This window comes from Scyliorhinus torazame, chromosome 5, assembly GCF_047496885.1.
Source record: "Scyliorhinus torazame isolate Kashiwa2021f chromosome 5, sScyTor2.1, whole genome shotgun sequence".
In the NCBI taxonomy this organism is placed as follows: Eukaryota; Metazoa; Chordata; class Chondrichthyes; order Carcharhiniformes; family Scyliorhinidae; genus Scyliorhinus; species Scyliorhinus torazame.
The window spans coordinates 83,568,467-83,588,971 of record NC_092711.1 but is presented as its reverse complement, the minus strand read 5'-3'; the positions used below and the strand labels follow the sequence as shown (position 1 = coordinate 83,588,971).

Here is a 20,505-nt window from a genome sequence, read left to right as displayed (position 1 = left end):
GCGGCGAGCTGCCTGGTGGCGAGTTGACCTGAGGATCACCACACCTCAGGCGAGGGGTTAAATTGAGAAGACAGGCCCTTCATGAATAACCTCAGCTGATGTGAGAATTGATCATGCCCTATTGACCTTGCTCCCCATCAAGAACCAGCTGTCAAGCCAACTGAGCTAAACCGGATGCCAAAACGTTGAACTCAGAGCCAGCCAGAAGTCGAACCTGGAATCTCCTGATTCGTAGTCAGACGCGTTATCCATTGCGCCACTGGCCCATAGTGGTGAATTGCTTTTGATATTTTTCTTTGATGAAGACAAGTTACGAGATTGAGGTAATATTCAGCAACAGACTAAACCTGAAGCAGGTGATGTTTCTGCCGGTTTCAAACTGGGGACCTTTCACCTGTGAGGCGAATGTGATAACCACTACACTACAGACACAGCTGGCAATGTGGCAGCCAATGGACCAGTGAGACGTTCATCTGAACTGTCTTGTTGCAGCAGGGGCTGATTTAGCACAGTGGGCTAAATAGCTGGATTGCAATACAGAACAATGCCAGCAGCGCAGGTTCAATTCCTGTACCGGCCTCCCTGAACAGGTGCTGGAATGTGGTGACTAGGGGCTTTTCACGGTAACTTCACTGAAGCCTACTTGTGACAATAAGCGATTATTATTCTCATGGTTCGGCTGAGAGGCCGTGTCATTTCTTACAAGAACACGTCTGTTTCTTGAAAACCGATGCCTCAACTTACAAGACCAGAAGAAATAGAACTTATATTGAACTTCAGCATTTGTTCAGCAAATATCTAACGGAACAATGCTTTCTCTTCAATTAATAATGCATCATTCTGATCTTCCTACAGAAAAAAATCATCCACCTTTACTCAATATTTGTTTCATTATTCAATGTTTAACATCAGTATTTTTATTTATTATATATGTCTTCATTTTGAATTGAATAACTGAAATATACACCACTGAATTGCAAACATAACTGAGCAACAAAGGAAACTTGTTAAGTGGGTAATACAAAGCCAATGGTGCTTTGTTGAGTTTGACCAGTCAGCTTTTAAACAAAGTCAAATATCGTCACATGGAAGTGAATTGAGAATTATGTGTTGCTTATATTTGACCCTCTGTGGTTTGGTGTGAAACATTCTGCAGCCTAAATACTGTCCATGTATAAGAAAGGAGGGGTGACAGCAAATCCTCACTCAGCCTGGATTTCCTCATCTCCCTGAGTGGCTGTTCCTGTTTCTCCATCAAGAAGACTGTTTTTTTCAACAAGCTGGTTCAGTTACTTCTCTGGATTGCCTCTAATTCAGTTATTGATTTGTTTGTGTCTGTCTATATGAGCACACATTACCATTAGATATATTTGAATGTTGATTAACAAGTTAATCTGTGTCTACAGAGCCATTAAATTATTTTGTGAACTGAGCAAACTGCCAAGATCCGCACTTTGTTTTTTCATGTATGGAACGATCTGTCTGGACTGTACACAGAGCCAGACTTTTCATTGTACCTCAGCACACGTGACAATAAATCAATTCCAATCGAAGAGACAGTTTCTTACTCATCTTCAGATTGAACAATGAGCCGCCTTAAAATTATTCATTCATGGGAGGTGGGCGTCACTGGCTGGGCCAGCATTTACTGCTCATTCCAATTGCCCTTGAACTGCGTGTCTTGTGAGGCTATTTCAGAGGGCACTTACAAATCAACCACAACATTGCTGTGGATCTGGAGTCACGTGTAGGTCAGGCCATGGAAGGAGAGCAGATTTCCTGAAGGACATTCGTGAACCAGACAGGTTTTTAGAACAATCCACAATGTCATCATTAGACTTTTAATTTGAGACTTTTATTCAATTTCAATATCTGTCGTAGCCAGATTCAATCCTAGATCATTAAACTGGGTCTCTGGATTACTAGCCCAGTAACAATACCATTATGCCACTGCATAGCCCATATAGTCTTGGCAGAAGGTGATGTCTTGTAACTTCTCAAAATTATAAAGTAAAGTAATTAATTTGTTTAAACAAATTCTGATAGCTCTGCAGTTTCTGGAAACATTTTGGTTGAAAGTGTTATTTTTAAAATAAAGATCTAGTCTTTACAATATAATCACCTAATACACTAATGATAATCAATGTTCACTACTGAATAATCATTAATTAATTTATTTTTTTGCTGTGAAATCAATACATAGTTAATATAGAAAAGGTACAGAAGGTGAAATGGCTGCAGGAAGCTACATGTTTGAGGTATAAAAGGGCTTCCTTGACCTTGTTACAAATGACAGTGAATACACTATGAAAATAACAATTTTAAAACTAAATGTGATTACACATGCGTACTTACAGCTTCCTACATTACAACAGTGAATATGTTTCAAAAGTACTCCATTGGCTTTAAAACATTTTAGGAGGTCCAGTGGTAATGAGAGGTTTTATAGAAATGTTAATTTGTTCTAATTGTCCATAAACTAGAATATATTACACTCGGTAACCTCTCCAGAATCATTAATAAAGATTGAGTCTTAATTTTGTGCCAGAACCACGTCATTGACACCATTTTGAATACTCTGTGAAACTCCAGACACACCATATGCACAATTATTTGTTGTAAAACACAGCGAGTTGTTGTGATTTGGAATGCACTGTCTCAATGGTGCTGGAACCTCATTGGACTGTAACTTCCAAAAGGGAATTTGATGCATTCTCAAAACAAAATAGTCGAACTATGGGATTAAATGGGTCGCTGTACAGAGAGCTGGCATGGGAAAATGGGCCAAATAGACTCCTCTATACTCTAGGAGCCTTGTGTACATGTAAAACGAGGAGTAACAACCTGCAACTTGCTGCCTTTGAGCGTAGGAGAGGCAGAGATGACAGAAGAATTTCAATAGGAAATTGGACAGACAAGGAGAGAAATAAACCTGCACAGATTTGGGGATAGAACGGGGCAATGGACAGACTGGCTTACTCCACTGGGAGCCGACACGGTCCCAAAGGGCTGAATGGCCCCATTCCCCACCCTCCAGATGCTGTGATCTCAGGGGAGAAATTCAGCTGCTCCAGTCACTCCAACTAACTGGAGTCCCTCATCTCTGGTGCCATTCTAGCACAATGGATAGCACTGTTGCTTCACAGCACCAGGGTCCCACATTCGATTCCCAGTTTGGGTCACTGTCTCTGCGGATTCTGCACGTTTTCTCCGTGTCTGCGTGGGTTTCCTCCGGGTGCTCCAGTTTCCTTCCGCAAGTCTCGAAAGATGTGCTTGTTAGGTGAATTGGACATTCTGAATTCTCCCTCGGTGTACCCGAAAAGGCACCAGATTGTGGCGACTAGGGGATTTTCACAGGGACTTCATTGCAGTGTTAATATTAGCCTACTTGTGACAATAATAAAGATCATTATGATTGTAAATTTTCTCTCCACCCTCTCTAAGAACTTCACATCTCTCCTAAAGTGTGGGGCCCATATATAGGCTTCCATTCTAGAGGGATAGAATTGAAAAGCACGGTGGAAATGTCCAACTTGTTTAGAACCAGGGTTAGACTACACTGGGACCACTGTCAACATTGGTGATCTCCATTTCGAAAAAGTAAATAGAGGCACTGGATAAAGTGCACCAAAGATTCATAATATACAGAACTGAGAGCATTTAACACTCAGGAAAGGCTGGGGCTGCTTTTTTCTGGAAAAGAGCAGACTGATGGGTGACCTGATGGAAATCTTTAAGATTATGAAGGAATTCAATAATCCAACAGGAATTTCAGCAGAAACCTCTTTACCCAGCGAGTGGCGAGAATGTGGAACTCACTCCACAGCGAGTGGGTGAGGTGAACAGCATGAATCCATTGAACGTAATGCTAGATACATACATGAGGGAGGAAAAATAGGAGATGCTGATGGGGGAGATGTAGAGGGGTGGGTGGAGGATCGTGTGGAGCATAAATACTGACATAGACCATGGCTAACCTCAGCCGGTATGGGAATTTAACCTGTGCTGTTGGTGTCACTCAGCAGAACCAGCCATCCAGCCAACTGAACTAACCGATCCCTGTGTAAATCAGTAATAATTCCTTAAATATCAGTGATTGCCTGTCTCCGACGACACTATTTAACGTAGTTTCCCAGTGCACCTCAGACAACTTGCCCCTCATACCCTGATAGTTGTCTTCTGTGAGGAAACACCATGATAAATTAAACAAAGAACCATCTAATCACCATAGCCCATCTTCATGACAATGTGGCATGATTTTGAGGTTTCCAAACAGAAATGGTAATGAAACATTTTCTAACCTCCGAACACCCTTTTACTCTTTGATCCTTGTGAAATGTGAAACCAGAGATTCGCAAGAAGGCTCAGAGAGAATCAGACCACTGGAGACGAAGTTGTGAGACCGACCAGTCCAGCACAAAGAAATCCTCTGACCATCCCCATTGACCAACAGAATGAACAAAATGCAGTCCTGCATGTAATTGAGAACAGAAACAATAACAGCAGAATCCAATCCCTATAATCAGTTGTGAATTTGTCTCAGAAAGTGCCATGAATTACTAGATCTCTTCGCACATTGAGGGCAGGTGAACGGCCTCTCCCCAGTATGAACTCCCTGGTGTGACTGCAGATGGCATAACTAAGTCTGTTGCGCAACTAGACGTGAACGGGTGTGATATAATCGGGATTATGGAGACATGGCTGCAGGGTGACCAGGGATGGGAATTGAATATATTCCGTATTTAGGAAGGACAGACAAAAAGGAAAAGGCAGTGGAGTGGCGGTGCTGGTTAAAGAGGAAATTAATGCAATAGTGAGGAAGGATATTAGCTCCGACAATGTGGAATCTGTATGGGTAGAGCGGAGAAACACCAAGGGGCAAAATAATTAGTGGGCATCGTATACAGACCCCAAACTGCAGTGGTGATGTTGGGAATGGCATAAAACAGGAAATTAGGCTGATTGTAAATGTTTCTATAAGTATGTGAAAAGAAAAAGATTGGTGAACACAAATGTAGGTTCCTTAAAAGTCAGAAACAGGGGAATGTATAATAGGGGACAAAGAAATGGCTGAGCAAATAAATACATACTTTGGTTCTGTCTTCACAAATGAGGGCACAAATCAGACACCAGAAGTGTTGGGGAACACAGGATTTAGTGAGAGGGAGGAACTGAAGGTGATCAATATTAGTAGAGAAATGGTGTTGGGGAAATTGGTGGGATTGAAGGCTGATAAATCCCCAGAGCCTGATAATTGCATCCCAAAGTACTTAAAGAAATGGCTCTAGAAATAGTGGATGCATTGGTGGTCATCTTCCAGGATTCTATAGACTCTGGAACAGTTCCTGCAGATTGGAGTGTGGTTTATGTAATTCCACTATTTAAAAAGCGAGACAGAGAGAAAACAGGGAATTATAGACCAGTAAGCCTGACATCGGCAAGAGGAAAAATCTAGAATCCATTCCCAAAGATTTTATAGCAAAGCACTTATAATAATAATCTTTACTGCCATAAGTAGGCTTACATTAACACTGCAATGAAGTTCCTGTGAAAAGCCCTGAATCGTCACACTCCGGCGCCTGTTCGGGTACACAGCGGGAGAATTCAGAATGTCCAGATTATCTAACAGCACGTCTTTTGGGACTTGTGGGAGGAAACCGGAGGGGCCAGAGGAACCCACAAAGACACGGGGAACATGTAGACTCTGCACAGACAGTGACCCAAGCCAGGAATTGAACCCGGGTCTCTGCCGCTGTAAAGCAACAGTGCTACCGTGCAGCCCTAGAAAACTTAGAAAACAGTGGCAGGATTGGACAGACTCAGGATTGGACAGAAATCATGCTTGACAAATCTACTGGAATTCTTTGAGGGTATAACTGGTAGAGTTGACGAGGGAGAGCCAGTGCATGTGGCATATTTGGACTTTCAGATGGCTTTTGACCAAAGTCCCGCATAAGAGATTAGTGCGTAAAATATAAGCACGTGGGATTCGGGGTAGTGTATTGAGATGGATAAAAAACTGGTTGGCAGGCAGGAAACAAAGAGTAGGAATTAATGATCTTTTTCAAATTGGCAGGCAGTGATTAGTGGGGGACCGCAGGGATTGGTGCTCGGACCCCAGATAATCACAAGATATATTAATGATTTTTAAAAAAAATGAAAGTACCCAATTCTTTTTTACTAATTAAGGGGCAATTTAGTGTGGCCAATTCACCTACCCTGCAGATCTTTGGGTTATGGGGGTGAGACCCACGGAGACACAGGAAGAACTTGTCTCCACACAGACAGTGATCTGGGGTAGGATTGAACACTGATCCTCAGTGCCATGAGGCAGCAGTGCTAACCACTGTGCTACCCTATATATTAACTATTTAGATAAGGTAACAAAATGAGAAGGCAGATTATTATCTGAACGACCATAGATTGGGAGAGGGGGAATGTGCAACGAGACCTGGGTATCCTCGTACACCAGCCACTGAAGGTAAGCATGCAGCTACAGCAGGCGGTAAAGAAGGCAAATGGTATGCTAGCCTTCACTGCGAGCGGATTCGAGTACAGGAGCAGGGATATCTTGCTATAATTATACAGGGCCTTGGCGAGGCCGTGCCTCGAATATTGTGTGCAGTTTTGGTCTCCTTATCTGAGGAAGGATGTTCTTGCTCCAGAGGGAGTGCAGCAAAGATTTACCAGACTGATTCCTGGGATGGTGGGACTGACGTATGAGAGAGTGAATCAGTTAGGATTGTATTCGCTGGAGTTCAGAAGAATGGGGGATCTCATAGAAACCTATAATATTCCAACAGGACTTGACAGGGTAGATGCAGGAAAGATTTTCCTGATGGTGGGAGTGTACAGAACGAGAGGTCGCAGTCTAAGGATACGGGATATACCATTTAGGACAGAGATGAAGAGAGATTTCTTCAACCAGAGAGTGGTGAGCCTGTGGAATTTGTTACCACAGAAATAGTTGAGGCCAATACATTGAATGTTTTCAAGAAGCAGTTAGATATAGCACTTAGGGCGAAGGGGATAAAAGGATATGGAGGGGAAAGCGGGATTAGGCTATTGAGTTGGATGATAAGCCATGATCATAACGAATGGCAGAGCAGGCGCGAAGGGCAAAATGGTCTCTTCTTGTTCCTATTTTCTATGTTTCTATGTAATCCTTTCCCACACTAAGAGCAGGTGAACGGCCTCTCCTCAGTGTGAACTCGCTGGTGTGTCTGCAGACTGGATAACTGAGTGAATCCCTTCCCACACTGAGAGCAGGTGAACGGCCTCTCCCCAGTGTGAACTCGCTGGTGTGTCTGCAGACTGGATAACTGAGTGAATCCCTTCCCACACGGAGAGCAGGTGAATGGCTTCTCCCCAGTGTGAATTCGCTGGTGTCTCCGCAGGTTGGATGAATGAATGAATCCCTTCCCACACTGAGAGCAAGTGAATGGCCTCTCCCCAGTGTGAACTCGCTGATGTCTCTGCAGACTGGATAACCAAGTGAATCCCTTCCCACACTGAGAGCAGGTGAATGGTCGCTCCCCAGTGTGAATTCGCTGATGTCTCAGCAGGTTGGATGAATGAATGAATCCCTTCCCACACCGAGAGCAGGTGAATGGCCTCTCCCCAGTGTGAACTCGCTGGTGTGTCTGCAGACTGGATAACTGAGTGAATCCCTTGCCGCACTGAGAGCAGGTGAACGGTCTCTCCCCAGTGTGAACTCGCTGATGTCTCAGCAGGGTGGATGAATCAATGAATCCCTTCCCACACTGAGAGCAGGTGAATGGCCTCTCCCCTGTGTGAACTCGCTGGTGTCTCAGCAGGGTGGATGAATCAATGAATCCCTTCCCACACTGAGAGCAAGTGAATGGCCTCACCACAGTGTGAACTTGCTGGTGTCTCTGCAGGGTGGATAACTGCGCGAATCCCTTCCCACACTTAGAGCAGGTGAACGGTCTCTCCCCAATGTGGATTTGCTGATGTTTACACAGGTTGAATGAATCAATGAATCCCTTCCCACACTGAGCGCAGGTGAACGGTCTCTCCCCAGTGTGAACTCGCTGATGTCTCCGCAGGGTGGATGAATCAATGAATCCCTTCCCGCACCGAGAGCAGGTGAATGGCCTCTCCCCAGTGTGAACCCGCTGGTGTGTCTGCAGGCTGGATAACTGAGTGAATCCCTTGCCACACTGAGAGCAGGTGAACGGTCTTTCCCCAGTGTGAACTCGCTGATGTCTCAGCAAGGTGGATGAATCAATGAATCCCTTCCCACACTGAGAGCAGGTGAATGGCTTCTCCCCAGTGTGAACTCGCTGGTGTCTCAGCAGGGTGGATGAATCAATGAATCCTTTCCCACACTGAGAGCAGGTGAACAACCTCTCCCCAGTGTGACTGCGTCGATGAGTCTCCAGCTCTGATGGGACTCTGTATCCCTTCCCAGAGTCCCCGCATATCAACGGTTTCTCCATGTTTTGGATCTCCTTGTGTCTCTCCAGGTTGGACAATCAGTGGAAGCCTTGTCTACACACAGAACGTGTGCACTGTCTCTCCTCACTGTGAATAGTGTGATGTTTTTTCAGGCTGTGTAACTGGTTAAAGCTCTTCCCACAGTCAGTTCACTGGAACACTCTCACTCGGGTGTCTGTTGTGTGGGTCTCGGTGCTTTTCCAGTCACACTCACGTTTAAAATCTTTTGAAGCCAACAGATCGGACAAACATTTCTCCTTCTCGCTGATGATATTCAGAGCCCAATGATATTCAGATCAGAAGTAATCGAGTGAGTTTGCAACATCGAGATGTGATGTTTGAGATTTCTGTCTGCAATTCCTCCTCTTCCAATATCCTTTAAAAACAATTTACAGAAGTCATCAGTTAGTACAGGACAGAAATTCAGAACAGACATTTCTAGTTCCTCTCTCATTCTCCAAAAGCTGTAAATCTCCATCCCACACAATCTCCCTCCATTCTCACTCTGCTGTATCTAATATTCACCCTCCCAACTCTCCTGGAGGTGCTGATTCATGTTGATTGACAGATCCAAGCTCAGCTCACTGCTTCCTGACCAGGGGGCAGAGTATAATAGCAGCAAGAGTAGGCCATTCGGCCACCGAGTCTGCTCAACATTTCAATGCGATCCTTGGCCGTTCTACTTCTGCACCACTTTTCCACAAGTTCCCCATATCCCTCGATATCTTCAGTATCTAGAAACCTGTCAACATTTGTCTTGAACATACCTGATGACTGAGGCTGCACATTCCTCTGGGGTAGAGAATTTCAAAGCTTCACCAGATCCTCGAGTGAAGAAATCCCCCCTCATCTCAGCTTTCTCTCTATTTTCCTACCTGTTCCCCATAACCCTCAACTCCTTTGGCAATAGAATATCTGTCAACCTGGTGCTTCAATATATTCAATGACCCCCAGATACAACTGGTCCCTGTGGAAGAGAAATCCAAAGACTAACAACGCTCTGAGGGCATGAGGTCCTGCAGCAGGAGTTCAGGGAGCTAGGCAGAAAGTTAAAAGACAGGACCTCTAGGGTTGTAATCTCAGGATTACTCCCTGTGCCACGTGCCAGTGAGGCTAGAAATAGGAAGATAGAGCAGCTAAACACGTGGCTAAACAGCTGGTGTAGGAGGGAGGGTTTCCGTTAGCTGGACCACTGGGAGCTCTTCCGGGGCAGGTGTGACCTATATAAGGACGAGTTGCATTTAAACCGGAGAGGCATAAATATCCTGACCGCGAGGTTTGCTAGTGTCACACGGGAGGGTTTAAACTAGTATGGCAGGGGGGTGGGCACGGGAGCAATAGGTCAGAAGGTGAGAGCACTGAGGGAGAACTAGGGAATAGGGACAGTGGGGCTCTGAGGCAGAGCAGACAGGGAGAAGTTGCTGAACACAGCGGGTCTGGTGGCCTGAAGTGCATATGTTTTAATGCAAGAAGTATTACGGGTAAGGCAGATGAACTTAGAGCTTGGATTAGTACTTGGAACTATGATGTTGTTGCCATTACAGAGAACTGGTTGAGGGAAGGGCAGGATTGGCAGCTAAAAGTTCCAGGATTTAGATGTTTCAGGCGGGATAGAGGGGATGTAAAAGGGGAGGCGGAGTTGCGCTACTGGTTAGGGAGACTATCACAGCTGTACTGCGGGAGGAGACCTCAGAGGGCAGTGAGGCTATATGGGTAGAGATCAGGAATAAGAAGGGTGCAGTCACAATGTTGGGGGTTTACTACAGGCCTCCCAACAGCCAGCAGGAGATAGAGGAGCAGATAGGTAGACAGATTTTGGAAAAGAGCAAAAACAACAGGGTTGTGGTCATGGGAGACTTCAACTTCCCCAATATTGACTGGGACTCACTTAGTGCCAGGGGCTTAGACGGGGCGGAGTTTGTAAGGAGCATCCAGGAGGGCTTCTTAAAACAATATGTAGACAGTCCAACTAGGGAAGGGGCGGTACTGGACCTGGTATTGGGGAATGAGCCCGGCCAGGTGGTAGATGTTTCAGTAGGGGAGCATTTCGGGAACAGTGACCACAATTCAGTAAGTTTTAAAGTACTGGTGGACAAGGATAAGAGTGGTCCTAGGATGAATGTGCTAAATTGGGGGAAGGCTAATTATAACAATATTAGGCGGGAACTGAAGAACATAGATTGGGGGCAGATGTTTGAGGGCAAATCAACATCTGACATGTGGGAGGCTTTCAAGTGTCAGTTGAAAGGAATTCAGGACCGGCATGTTCCTGTGAGGAAGAAGGATAAACACGGCAATTTTCGGGAACCTTGGATAACGAGAGATATTGTAGGCCTCGTCAAAAAGAAAAAGGAGGCATTTGTCAGGGCTAAAAGGCTGGGAACAGACGAAGCCTGCATGGAATATAAGGAAAGTAGGAAGGAACTTAAGCAAGGAGTCAGGAGGGCTAGAAGGGGTCACGAAAAGTCATTGGCAAATAGGGTTAAGGAAAATCCCAAGGCTTTTTACACGTACATAAAAAGCAAGAGGGTAGCCAGGGAAAGGGTTGGCCCACTGAAGGATAGGCAAGGGAATCTATGTGTGGAGCCAGAGGAAATGGGTGAGATACTAAATGAATACTTTGCATCAGTATTCACCAAAGAGAAGAAATTGGTAGATGTTGAGTCTGGAGAAGGGTGTGTAGATAGCCTGGGTCACATTGAGATCCAAAAAGACAAGGTGTTGGGTGTCCTAAAAAATATTAAGGTAGATAAGTCCCCAGGGCCTGATGGGATCTACCCCAGAATACTGAAGGAGGCTGGAGAGGAAATTGCTGAGGCCTTGACAGAAATCTTTGGATCCTCACTGTCTTCAGGGATGTCCCGGAGGACTGGAGAATAGCCAATGTTGTTCCTCTGTTTAAGAAGGGTAGCAAGGATAATCCAGGGAACTACAGGCTGGTGAGCCTTACTTCAGTGGTAGGGAAATTACTGGAGAGAATTCTTCGAGACAGGATCTACTCCCATTTGGAAGCAAATGGACGTATTAGTGAGAGGCAGCATTGTTTTGAGATGGGGAGGTCGTGTCTCACTAACTTGATAGAGTTTTTCGAGGAGGTCACTAAGATGATTGATGCAGGTAGGGCAGTGGATGTTGTCTATATGGACTTCAGTAGGCCTTTGACAAGGTCCCTCATGGTAGACTAGTACAAAAGGTGAAGTCACACGGGATCAGGGGTGAGCTGGCAAGGTGGATACAGTACTGGCTAGGTCATAGAAGGCAGAGAGTAGCAATGGAAGGATGCTTTTCTAATTGGAGAGCTGTGACCAGTGGTGTTCCACAGGGATCAGTGCTGGGACCTTTGCTGTTTGTAGTATATATAAATGATTTGGAGGAAAATGTAACTGGTCTGATTAGTAAGTTTGCAGACGACACAAAGGTTGGTGGAATTGCGGATAGCGATGAGGACTGTCAGAGGATACAGCAGGATTTAGATTGTTTGGAAACTTGGGTGGAGAGATGGCAGATGGAGTTTAATCTGGACAAATGTGAGGTCATTTTGGAAGGTCTAATGCAGGTAGGGAATATACAGTGAATGGTAGAACCCTCAAGAGTATTGAAAGTCAAAGAGATCTAGGAGTACAGGTCCACAGGTCACTGAAAGGGGCAACACAGGTGGAGAAGGTAGTCAAGAAGGCCTACGGCATGCTTGCCTTCATTGGTCGGGGCATTGAGTATAAGAATTGGCAAGTCATGTTGCAGCTGTATAGAACCTTAGTTAGGCCACACTTGGAGTATAGTGTTCAATACTGGTCGCCACACTACCAGAAGGATGTGGAGGCTTTAGAGAGGGTGCAGAAGAGATTTACCAGAATGTTGCCTGGTATGGAGGGCATTAGCTATGAGGAGCGGTTGAATAAACTCGGTTTGTTCTCACTGGAACGAAGGAGGTTGAGGGGCGACCTGATAGAGGTCTACAAAATTATGAGGGGCATAGACAGAGTGGATAGTCAGAGGCTTTTCCCCGGGGTAGAGGGGTCAATTACTAGGGGGCATAGGTTTAAGGTGAGAGGGGCAAGGTTTAGAGTAGATGTACGAGGCAAGTTTTTTACGCAGAGGGTAGTGGGTGCCTGGAACTCGCTACCGGAGGAGGCGGTGGAAGCAGGGACGATAGTGACATTTAAGGGGCATCTTGACAAATACATGAATAGGATGGGAATAGAGGGATACGGACCCAGGAAGTGTAGAAGATTGTAGTTTAGTCGGGCAGCATGGTCGGCACGGGCTTGGAGGGCCGAAGGGCCTGTTCCTGTGCTGTACATTTCTTTGTTCTTTGGAGAGATGACTGGAAATCTATAACATAGCTACAGTCTTATATTACGAGAAATAATAATACATTTACTTTATTACAGAACGGTAAATAATATATCAAATCTGGACCATGCAACAACACTAGACATATCTCTGTCCATTATTAATTTAATTGCCCTTAAATGTCAGCCATTTGGGGAACCCATCCCTTTAATTGTGAACATTAGGAAAGAGACCATCCTTTTTTGAAATAAATTTACAGTAATTAAGGTGCAGTTTAGCGTGGCCAATCCACCTACCCTGCATAACTTTGGGTTGTGGAGCTGAGACCCATGCAGAAATGGGGAGAATGTGCAAACTCCACATGGACAGTGACCCGGGGCCGGGATCAAACCCGGGTCCTTGGCGCCGTGAGGCAGCTATGCTAAGCACCATGCTTTTAGTCAGCCAACTAAATGCGTCAACTTGTTAAGGCAATGTTTTTCAAACTTTTTTTCCGGGGACCCATTTTTACCAACCGGCCAACATTCAGGATCCAACCCGGCCGAATTTTGCGACCCACGCCGTCCGACCTTCGCCGCCGACGCCGGCTGACCTTCACGACCCACTATTTTCTCTTACTTTGTTTGCTGCTGAGGAATCGCAATCGTGCCCGTGATGTCGAAGTTCGGGGGGCGTGACCTGCTCCCTGCCTCCCTTCAGGCAGGAAGATGACAGAGAATTTTTGAAAAAATCTTTTGCGTTTTCGATTGCGCAAATTCGCGGGCAACAGCCGCAGCAGCCGGCTTTTTTTTCCACAAGTTCAGGGGGGGGGGGTTTATTTGATAAAGTTTAACAGAAAAAAATGTTTACATCCTCTACAAATTGGAGGTTCCCCACATTTCACCGAAACATTACAATTAAAAATGTAAAAAAATAAAAGACACTTAAAAATCAATTAATTGAGAAAGCTTCCAAATACGACCTGCAGGTATTTTGTTTTGGAATGTTTAAAACTCAAGATTAAAAACGTTGACATCTCTTTGTTGAAGTTACAGCTGCGGTGAAACCATCGTTGGATCACTCACCATTCTTGGAGTAAGAGACTTCAAAGTTCAGAAAGCAACCAATCACATCATTCCCCCCGAACGTTTTGCAGCCGGCAAAATTCTGAGCATGCGCAAAACTCTGAGCATGCGTACCGATGAGCGGACGCAAAACTCTGAGCATGCGTACCGATGAGCGGGCACGCATGCGCAGTGCGGCCGCATTTTTTAAATATGTTCGTGGCCATTTTGAAGGCCGCTTGCAGCCGGCATTATTAGAAGCCGGCTGCTGCGTGCGGATTTGCGCAATCGGGAGCGCCGCGACTGACGGCTCCGCGACACACCCGACACCTGCCCGTGACCCACACACGGATCGCGCCCCCGACTTTGACAATGCCTGTGTTAAGGAGATGGGTGTGAGGAGTTGGAACCACTTTGTGGAGCCGCGAATCTTCATGTAATTTTTTTCTCCCAATTAAGGGGCAATTTAGCGTGGTTCCAGGTTGGGCTCAAATCATCAATGAGGAATCTGATATCTGGCAAGGATGGAAACCCTGGCAGGTGGGCAGTGAGGATGCATAAACAGCCGCTGGAGGTCCCAAACCTCCAATAAGACCCATTGATTTTATTGTCAGTCTGCAGACAGGAGCTGGAGAACTGAACCCAGACAGAGGAGAGGGAGGGAGAAAACTGGGAGTGGAGGAAAGAAATGGTGCAGATGGTGAGATGGGTTTGGATTTCAGCCCAGGGAGGAGGGAGAGTGTGAGCAAAGAGAAAACTGTTCCAGAGAAACTAGAATTGTCTGTTCAGAATTTCTATCCTGTACTGACAGTGATGACTTTTATTTTTATTAAAATAAAAAATAAATAAATTTAGAGTACCCAATTCTTTTTTTCCCCAATTAAAGAGTAATTTTAGCGTGGCCGATTAACCTACCCTGCACATCTTTTTGGATTGTGGGGGCCAGACCCACGCAGACACGGGGTGAATGTGCAAACTCATACGGACAGTGGCCGGGGCCGGGATCACACCCGGGTCCTCGGCTAACCACTGAGCCACCGTGCCTGCCCCTAGTGATGACTTTTGTAAACTCCTTTTACTGGATATTACAAGGGGAGGATTTACTGATGGAAACTCAAATCAAACTTCACATCAAGATTTAACAGTCACTCCATTCATCAGACCTGAATATCATTGGCCTGTGAATATGGAAGAAGAAATGTTTGAGCTTTGACAAAGCGTCATCAGACTCGAAACGTTAGCTCTTTTCTCTCCCTACAGATGCTGCCAGACCTGCTGAGATTTTCCAGCATTTTCTCTTTTGTTTCAGATTCCAGCATACGCTGTAATTTGCTTTTATTTCAGAAGAAATGTTTGTCTGGTCTGTCTGCAGGAAAAAATTTTCATGATCAGTGTGACTGAAAAAAACCCAATACACACTCAACTCGAGTGAGAGTGTTCCAGTGAACTGCCTGTGGAAAGAGCTTTTACCAGTTACACAGTCTGAAAAAACATCACACTATTCAGAGCGGGAAGAGACCGTACACATGCTCTCTGTGGGGACAAGACATAAACTGATCGTCAAACGTGGAGAGGGACAAGGACATCAGCAGCATGCTGAAACCATGGAAATGTGGGGACTGTGGGAAGGGATTCAGATCCCCATGTGAGCTGGAGATTCATCACCGTTGTCACACCGGCGACAAACCATTCACTGAGTGTGGGAAGGGACTCACTCAGTTATCCGAGTGAGGATTTACCAATATACGGGAGTCGAGCTGGTGAGGAAGTGAGTGGCCTTTAGTAAGGTTCAGACTGCTCTGTGTAAGAAAGAAGTTTGATCTGGGACGGTACACCATGCAAAGCTGCGGCTCACATACGAGTCCAAAGACATCCATTTTGATAGACCAGAGGAGGTGAACATTGTAAAGCATGGACTGGGGTCCAGTTATCTGTATTGGACAAGATCTACGTTTCCTGTGGGGTGGGATTGGTGTTGTGATATCCTCTATATATCATAGATTATCATAGAATTTACAGTGCAGAAGGAGCCCATTCGGCCCATCAAGTCTGCACCGGCTCTTGGAAAGAGCACCCTACCCAAGGTCAACACCCCACCCTATCCCCATAACCCAGTAACCCCACCCAACACTAAGGGCAATTTTGGACACTAAGGGCAACTTATCATGGCAAATCCACCTAACCTGCACATCTTTGGATTGTGGGAGGAAACCGGAGCACCCGGAGGAAACCCACGCAAACACGGGGAGGATGTGCAGACTCCGCACAGACAGTGACCCAAGCCGGGAATCGAACCTGGGACCCTGGAGCTGTGAAGCAATTGTGCTATCCACAATGCTACCGTGCTGCCCCTAACAGAAAACCTTATCAAAGGGCTCGTCCAGGATTTGAACCCGCGACCTCGCGCAAATTTCGAAACCAAGACACCCAAAGCGAGAATCATACCCCTACACCAACTAGCCCCTATAGTTTTGATATTTTGTGATAAAATCTGTTTTTCTGTTCGGGGTGAAGGGAGATTTTCCTTATGAAGCACAATGTAGATATATATAGGGGGGTGGGAGATGGAGACGGGTGAGCTAACTGATGACTAAAGAACTGTTTTTGATTTACTCTGTGAGTGTATGGGTGCGTGTATGGCAGCCATCTTGGGTGGACTCTTGGCGTGTACATTTTGAAGATTTACTGGATAGTCCCTCATGGCTGATTCTGTGAAGGGGGCCAGGGTTTGAGGGGGGGGGGGGGGGGGGGGGTGGAAGAGAGACCCCTGATTCAGCTGGTCACCTGGAACGTAAGGGGATTGGGTGGACCAGTGAAGAGGTGGAGGGTTTTTGCTCACCTAAAGATTCTACATGCTGGTGTGGTGTTCTTGCAGGAGACTCACTTGCGGGTTAGAGATCAGACCAGACTGCAGAGGGGTGAGCCAAGTGTTTCACTCGGGCTTTGACGAAGGGCTCGAGGTGCTGCAATTCTAATCAATAAACGGGTCCCTCTTTCGGTCACTAGGATCATTGCGGACACTAATGGGAGATACGTGGTGGTCAGTGGGCCATTGGCGGGTATATTGGTGGTGCTGGTGAATGGCTAAGCCCCTAACTGGGACAATGTGTCATTTGTACAATAATTGTTGGGATCCATCCCAGACCTGGCTATAATTGATTCTTGGAGCAAATTGTGTACTGGATCCTAAATGGACTGGTCCAAGCCCATTCAATCGCTACAAAAACAAAAATGGAGTGAAATCTGGACGGACCACCCGGCACGACCCAGGCATCGGAAACGATAACAGCAAACCCGGCAAAAGATAAAGAAATCTGTTCCCATCAGCAGATTGTGAAAGGATTATGGGACACAGATTTAAGATTGTTCCAATGAGTCAGGCTGCAGTGTGTGTGTGAAGGTATCATTGGATCCAGTGTAGAATCATAGAATCCCTACAGTGCTGAAGGAGGCCATTTAGCCCATCGAGTCTGCACCGACCCTCTGAAAGTTCACCGTACCGTGGCCAATCCCCCACCCTAACCCCGTAACCCCACCCAGGGACAATTTAGCACAGCCAATCCACCTAACCTGCTCATCTTTGGACTGTGGGAGGAAATCTTCGCAGCCACGGGAAGAATGTGCAAACTCCACACAGACAGTGACCCAAGGTCGGAATCGAACCCAGGTACCTGGTGCTTGAGGCAACAGTGCTAACTACCGAGTCACCCCCCGTAACTCTGTCATGATGAGACAATAACCTGCCTGTTATTCCAATTCTGGTGTACGTTACTCTGTCACTATTATTATTAGACAACAACCTATCTGATATTCCAATTCTGGTGTGTGTTACTCTGCTACTGTTATCATCAGACAATAATAGGAGGGCAAGATGCAAGGTAGCATTGATATTTTGAAGTTTCTGTGTTACAATGAGTGCCACTGGGAGGTGTGTGATAAAATAGGAATGGAAACATCATAACGGAGGCTGGCATGGTGGCAGTGGCTAGCACAGCTGCCTCACAGTGATGAGGACCCAGGTTCGATCCCGGCCCCGGGTCACCGCCATGTGGAGTTTGCACATTCTCCCCGTGGGTCTCACCCCCACAACCCAAAGATGTGCAGGCAAGGTGGATTGGCCACTCATTTGAGGTCCACCAACAAAATAGAACCAAGGAAACAAACTTAGGGACAAAGCAAAAAGGGCCACTCCAGTTAGGGGCACTGCCAAATGTAACAAAGATCAGCAGGAACTTAAAAACATCTGATGAGAGTGCATTTAAAGGGGCCAATAAAGCACCCCAACCCCTGCGGTGCCCACCGGGCATGGAAGGCTTTGATGGTGCCCATGAACACCGCATGCTCCCTTTCTAGGGACACCCAGCTGCGAATGTAGCCATGGAAAAGGGGCAAAAAGTCTGGTCGGATGACCCCCCCCAGGTCACCTGCTGCCTGGACCTATAAATGACGCACTTCGCCAGGCCCAGAAGCAGATTCACAAGGAGGTAAGTGGCGCTGGTTCACGAGGTATTCGGCCCAAGTAGGACTCAGCAAAAACACAGTCCGTGCTCCCACCCTGGAACGACCACCCAATTGAATCCACCTCCTCCCTGCTGGTGTGTGGAGTCTTCAGGCCGGGAGGAGGCTCAGCAAACACACTGCCCACTCGATCCCCCTGCCCCGGAACAAGCACATTGGATAGAATAAGGAAGGTTTTGTCCTTGCTGAAGGCAGATGTTATCAGTTGGGAAGACTGGGCCAGGCCCTCAACCCGGGAGGGGGCCAGCAAACAAGAAGTCCAAAGGGCTTTACTCCCACCTTGTTTTTGAAGTTGCCTCCTTGTTGTTGTCCTTCTCTCCTTCCTTCTCTCACCTCTCCTTCCGTTACTCCCCTCTCCTTCCTGCTCTCCCCTCTCCTTCCTCCAGGCAGCTCAGCAGCAACCAGCACTGGAAACAGGCAGCAAACTGAGCAACAGCAGCAGAGCGAGAGAGAGAGAACAGCAGCAACAGACAGAGAGAGAGAGCAGCAACAGAGAGAGAGAGAGCAACAGCAGCAGCCACTCTCCACCACAGCAACAATCTCACAACACTAAAGTCTGCACTGGGAGTTCCAGCTTCGGATTGGCCATGCTAAATTGCCCCTTAATTGGAAACAAATAATTGGGGACTGTAAATTTATGATGAATAATAACTCACCTCTGTCACAATTTCAGTGTTTTCAAGTTTACAATCTCCTGCTGCAACCTTCGGCTGGAAAGATATCAGAAGCTTTGTAAGCAGCTGTCAAAGGAAATTACAATGGTCAGAAATGATAGTCGAGGTTAGAAAATAAGATCAAACATTTATCTTGGTTTGAGTATACTGGGTGTAAATCCTCCCCTAACTCCAGTAAAAGGAGTTTCCAAAATCCATCACCCTTCGTGTCCAGGATAGAAGTTCCAAACATTCTCTCCCTTTGTTGCCAGTCCCAGGATTATGTAATGTGGGTAATACTTGCTTTGGAGGCAGTTCAGTGAAGTTTCACTAGTCTGATTCCTGGGAGGGGAGAGTTTGTTTTATGGAGCAAGATTGAGCCTGTTTGGTCTGTACCCGATGGAGTTTAGAAGAATGAGAGGTAATCTTATTGAAACATTCTGAGGGGTTTTGATGAAAGAATATTTTCCCACATGGGGATTCAAGAACTAAGGGGGACAGGTTAAAGATAAGAGTTATCCAGTTTGACACTGAGATAAGGAGAAATGTCTTCCCTCAGAGGGTCATCAGTCTGTGGATAAAAGCAAATTACTGCAGATGCTGGAATCTGAAACAAAAACAGAAAATACTGGACAATCTCAGCCGGTCTGACAGTATCTGTGGAGAGAAAAGGGAGCTAACATTTTGAGTCTGGATAACTCTTTGTCAAAGCTGAGTTTGTGGAATTCTCTTTCCCAGAGAGTAGTGGCGCTGGGTCACTGAATATACTCAATGCTGAGTTTGTCTTTTTTTATCTACTGGGGAGTCAAGTTTTGGGGGCAGACAGGAAAATGTAATTAATGGCACATTCGGATCAGCGTTTATTGAATGGCAGAGCAGTGTCAATAGGCCAAATGGCCTACTCCTGCTGCTAATTCTGATATTATTATTCTTCTGTTCTTCGGATTGCCACACATGGCAGTCCCACCTCACCCTCTGGACAGACCCGTCAATCATCGAGACAATGATTTTCTCTCCGGGTCACCCGGATCCTGAACCACCGTCTCTGTTACGTCATCAAGATGGCCCCTCAGCCGCTCCGCTAAACAAAGATGGCGGCCGTGGAACTGGGCCTGATACCGAATAAAAGCTCCGCAGCTACAAACGCGGGATTTGCAGGGTCTTATTCCGGCCTTCTAACCAGCAGGGGGTGTTTATGAAGCCTTCACTCCCTCCTCACCCCGACTCCCGGCTCCATTCCTCCCTCCGCCTCACCGCCCGAAACAGCCACTCCCACACTCGCAGACCTCCGATCAAAGTGACACTGCGCATGCGCCAGATACACCCAACATTGCGTCTGCGCACTGGGCTCCTGTAGAGTGTATCGGGCACATTCACAGCCGCATGGAATGGTGGGTAATGTCCGCACCATTGAAACTGCAAACAGTAAATACAAAATAACTTGGTTACCAATTAATAAAAACAATCAAGCAAATTATTGTCAATGGGTATTCTGCTATTCTCCATTTCTGAAGATGATTCAATGCTGCTCTGCCGTG

General features: G+C 46.2%; 1 protein-coding gene and 1 non-coding gene across 2 annotated transcripts in view; both read right to left on the bottom strand.

Moving 5' to 3' along the window:
- The window catches only part of LOC140418701 (uncharacterized), a 59,529-nt gene extending 39,262 nt beyond the window's left edge, over window positions 1-20,267 (bottom strand). The window contains 3 exon segments of the mRNA XM_072502278.1: window positions 7,232-8,836; window positions 18,971-19,054; window positions 20,187-20,267. Coding sequence (XP_072358379.1) covers window positions 7,232-8,462 — 1,231 coding nt within the window. The 5' untranslated portion in view covers window positions 8,463-8,836; window positions 18,971-19,054; window positions 20,187-20,267.
- Window positions 194-266, bottom strand: trnar-acg (transfer RNA arginine (anticodon ACG)). The gene has a single exon. It is a non-coding gene; the product is annotated as a tRNA-Arg (tRNA).
- Window positions 20,268-20,505: the final 238 nt, after the last annotated feature.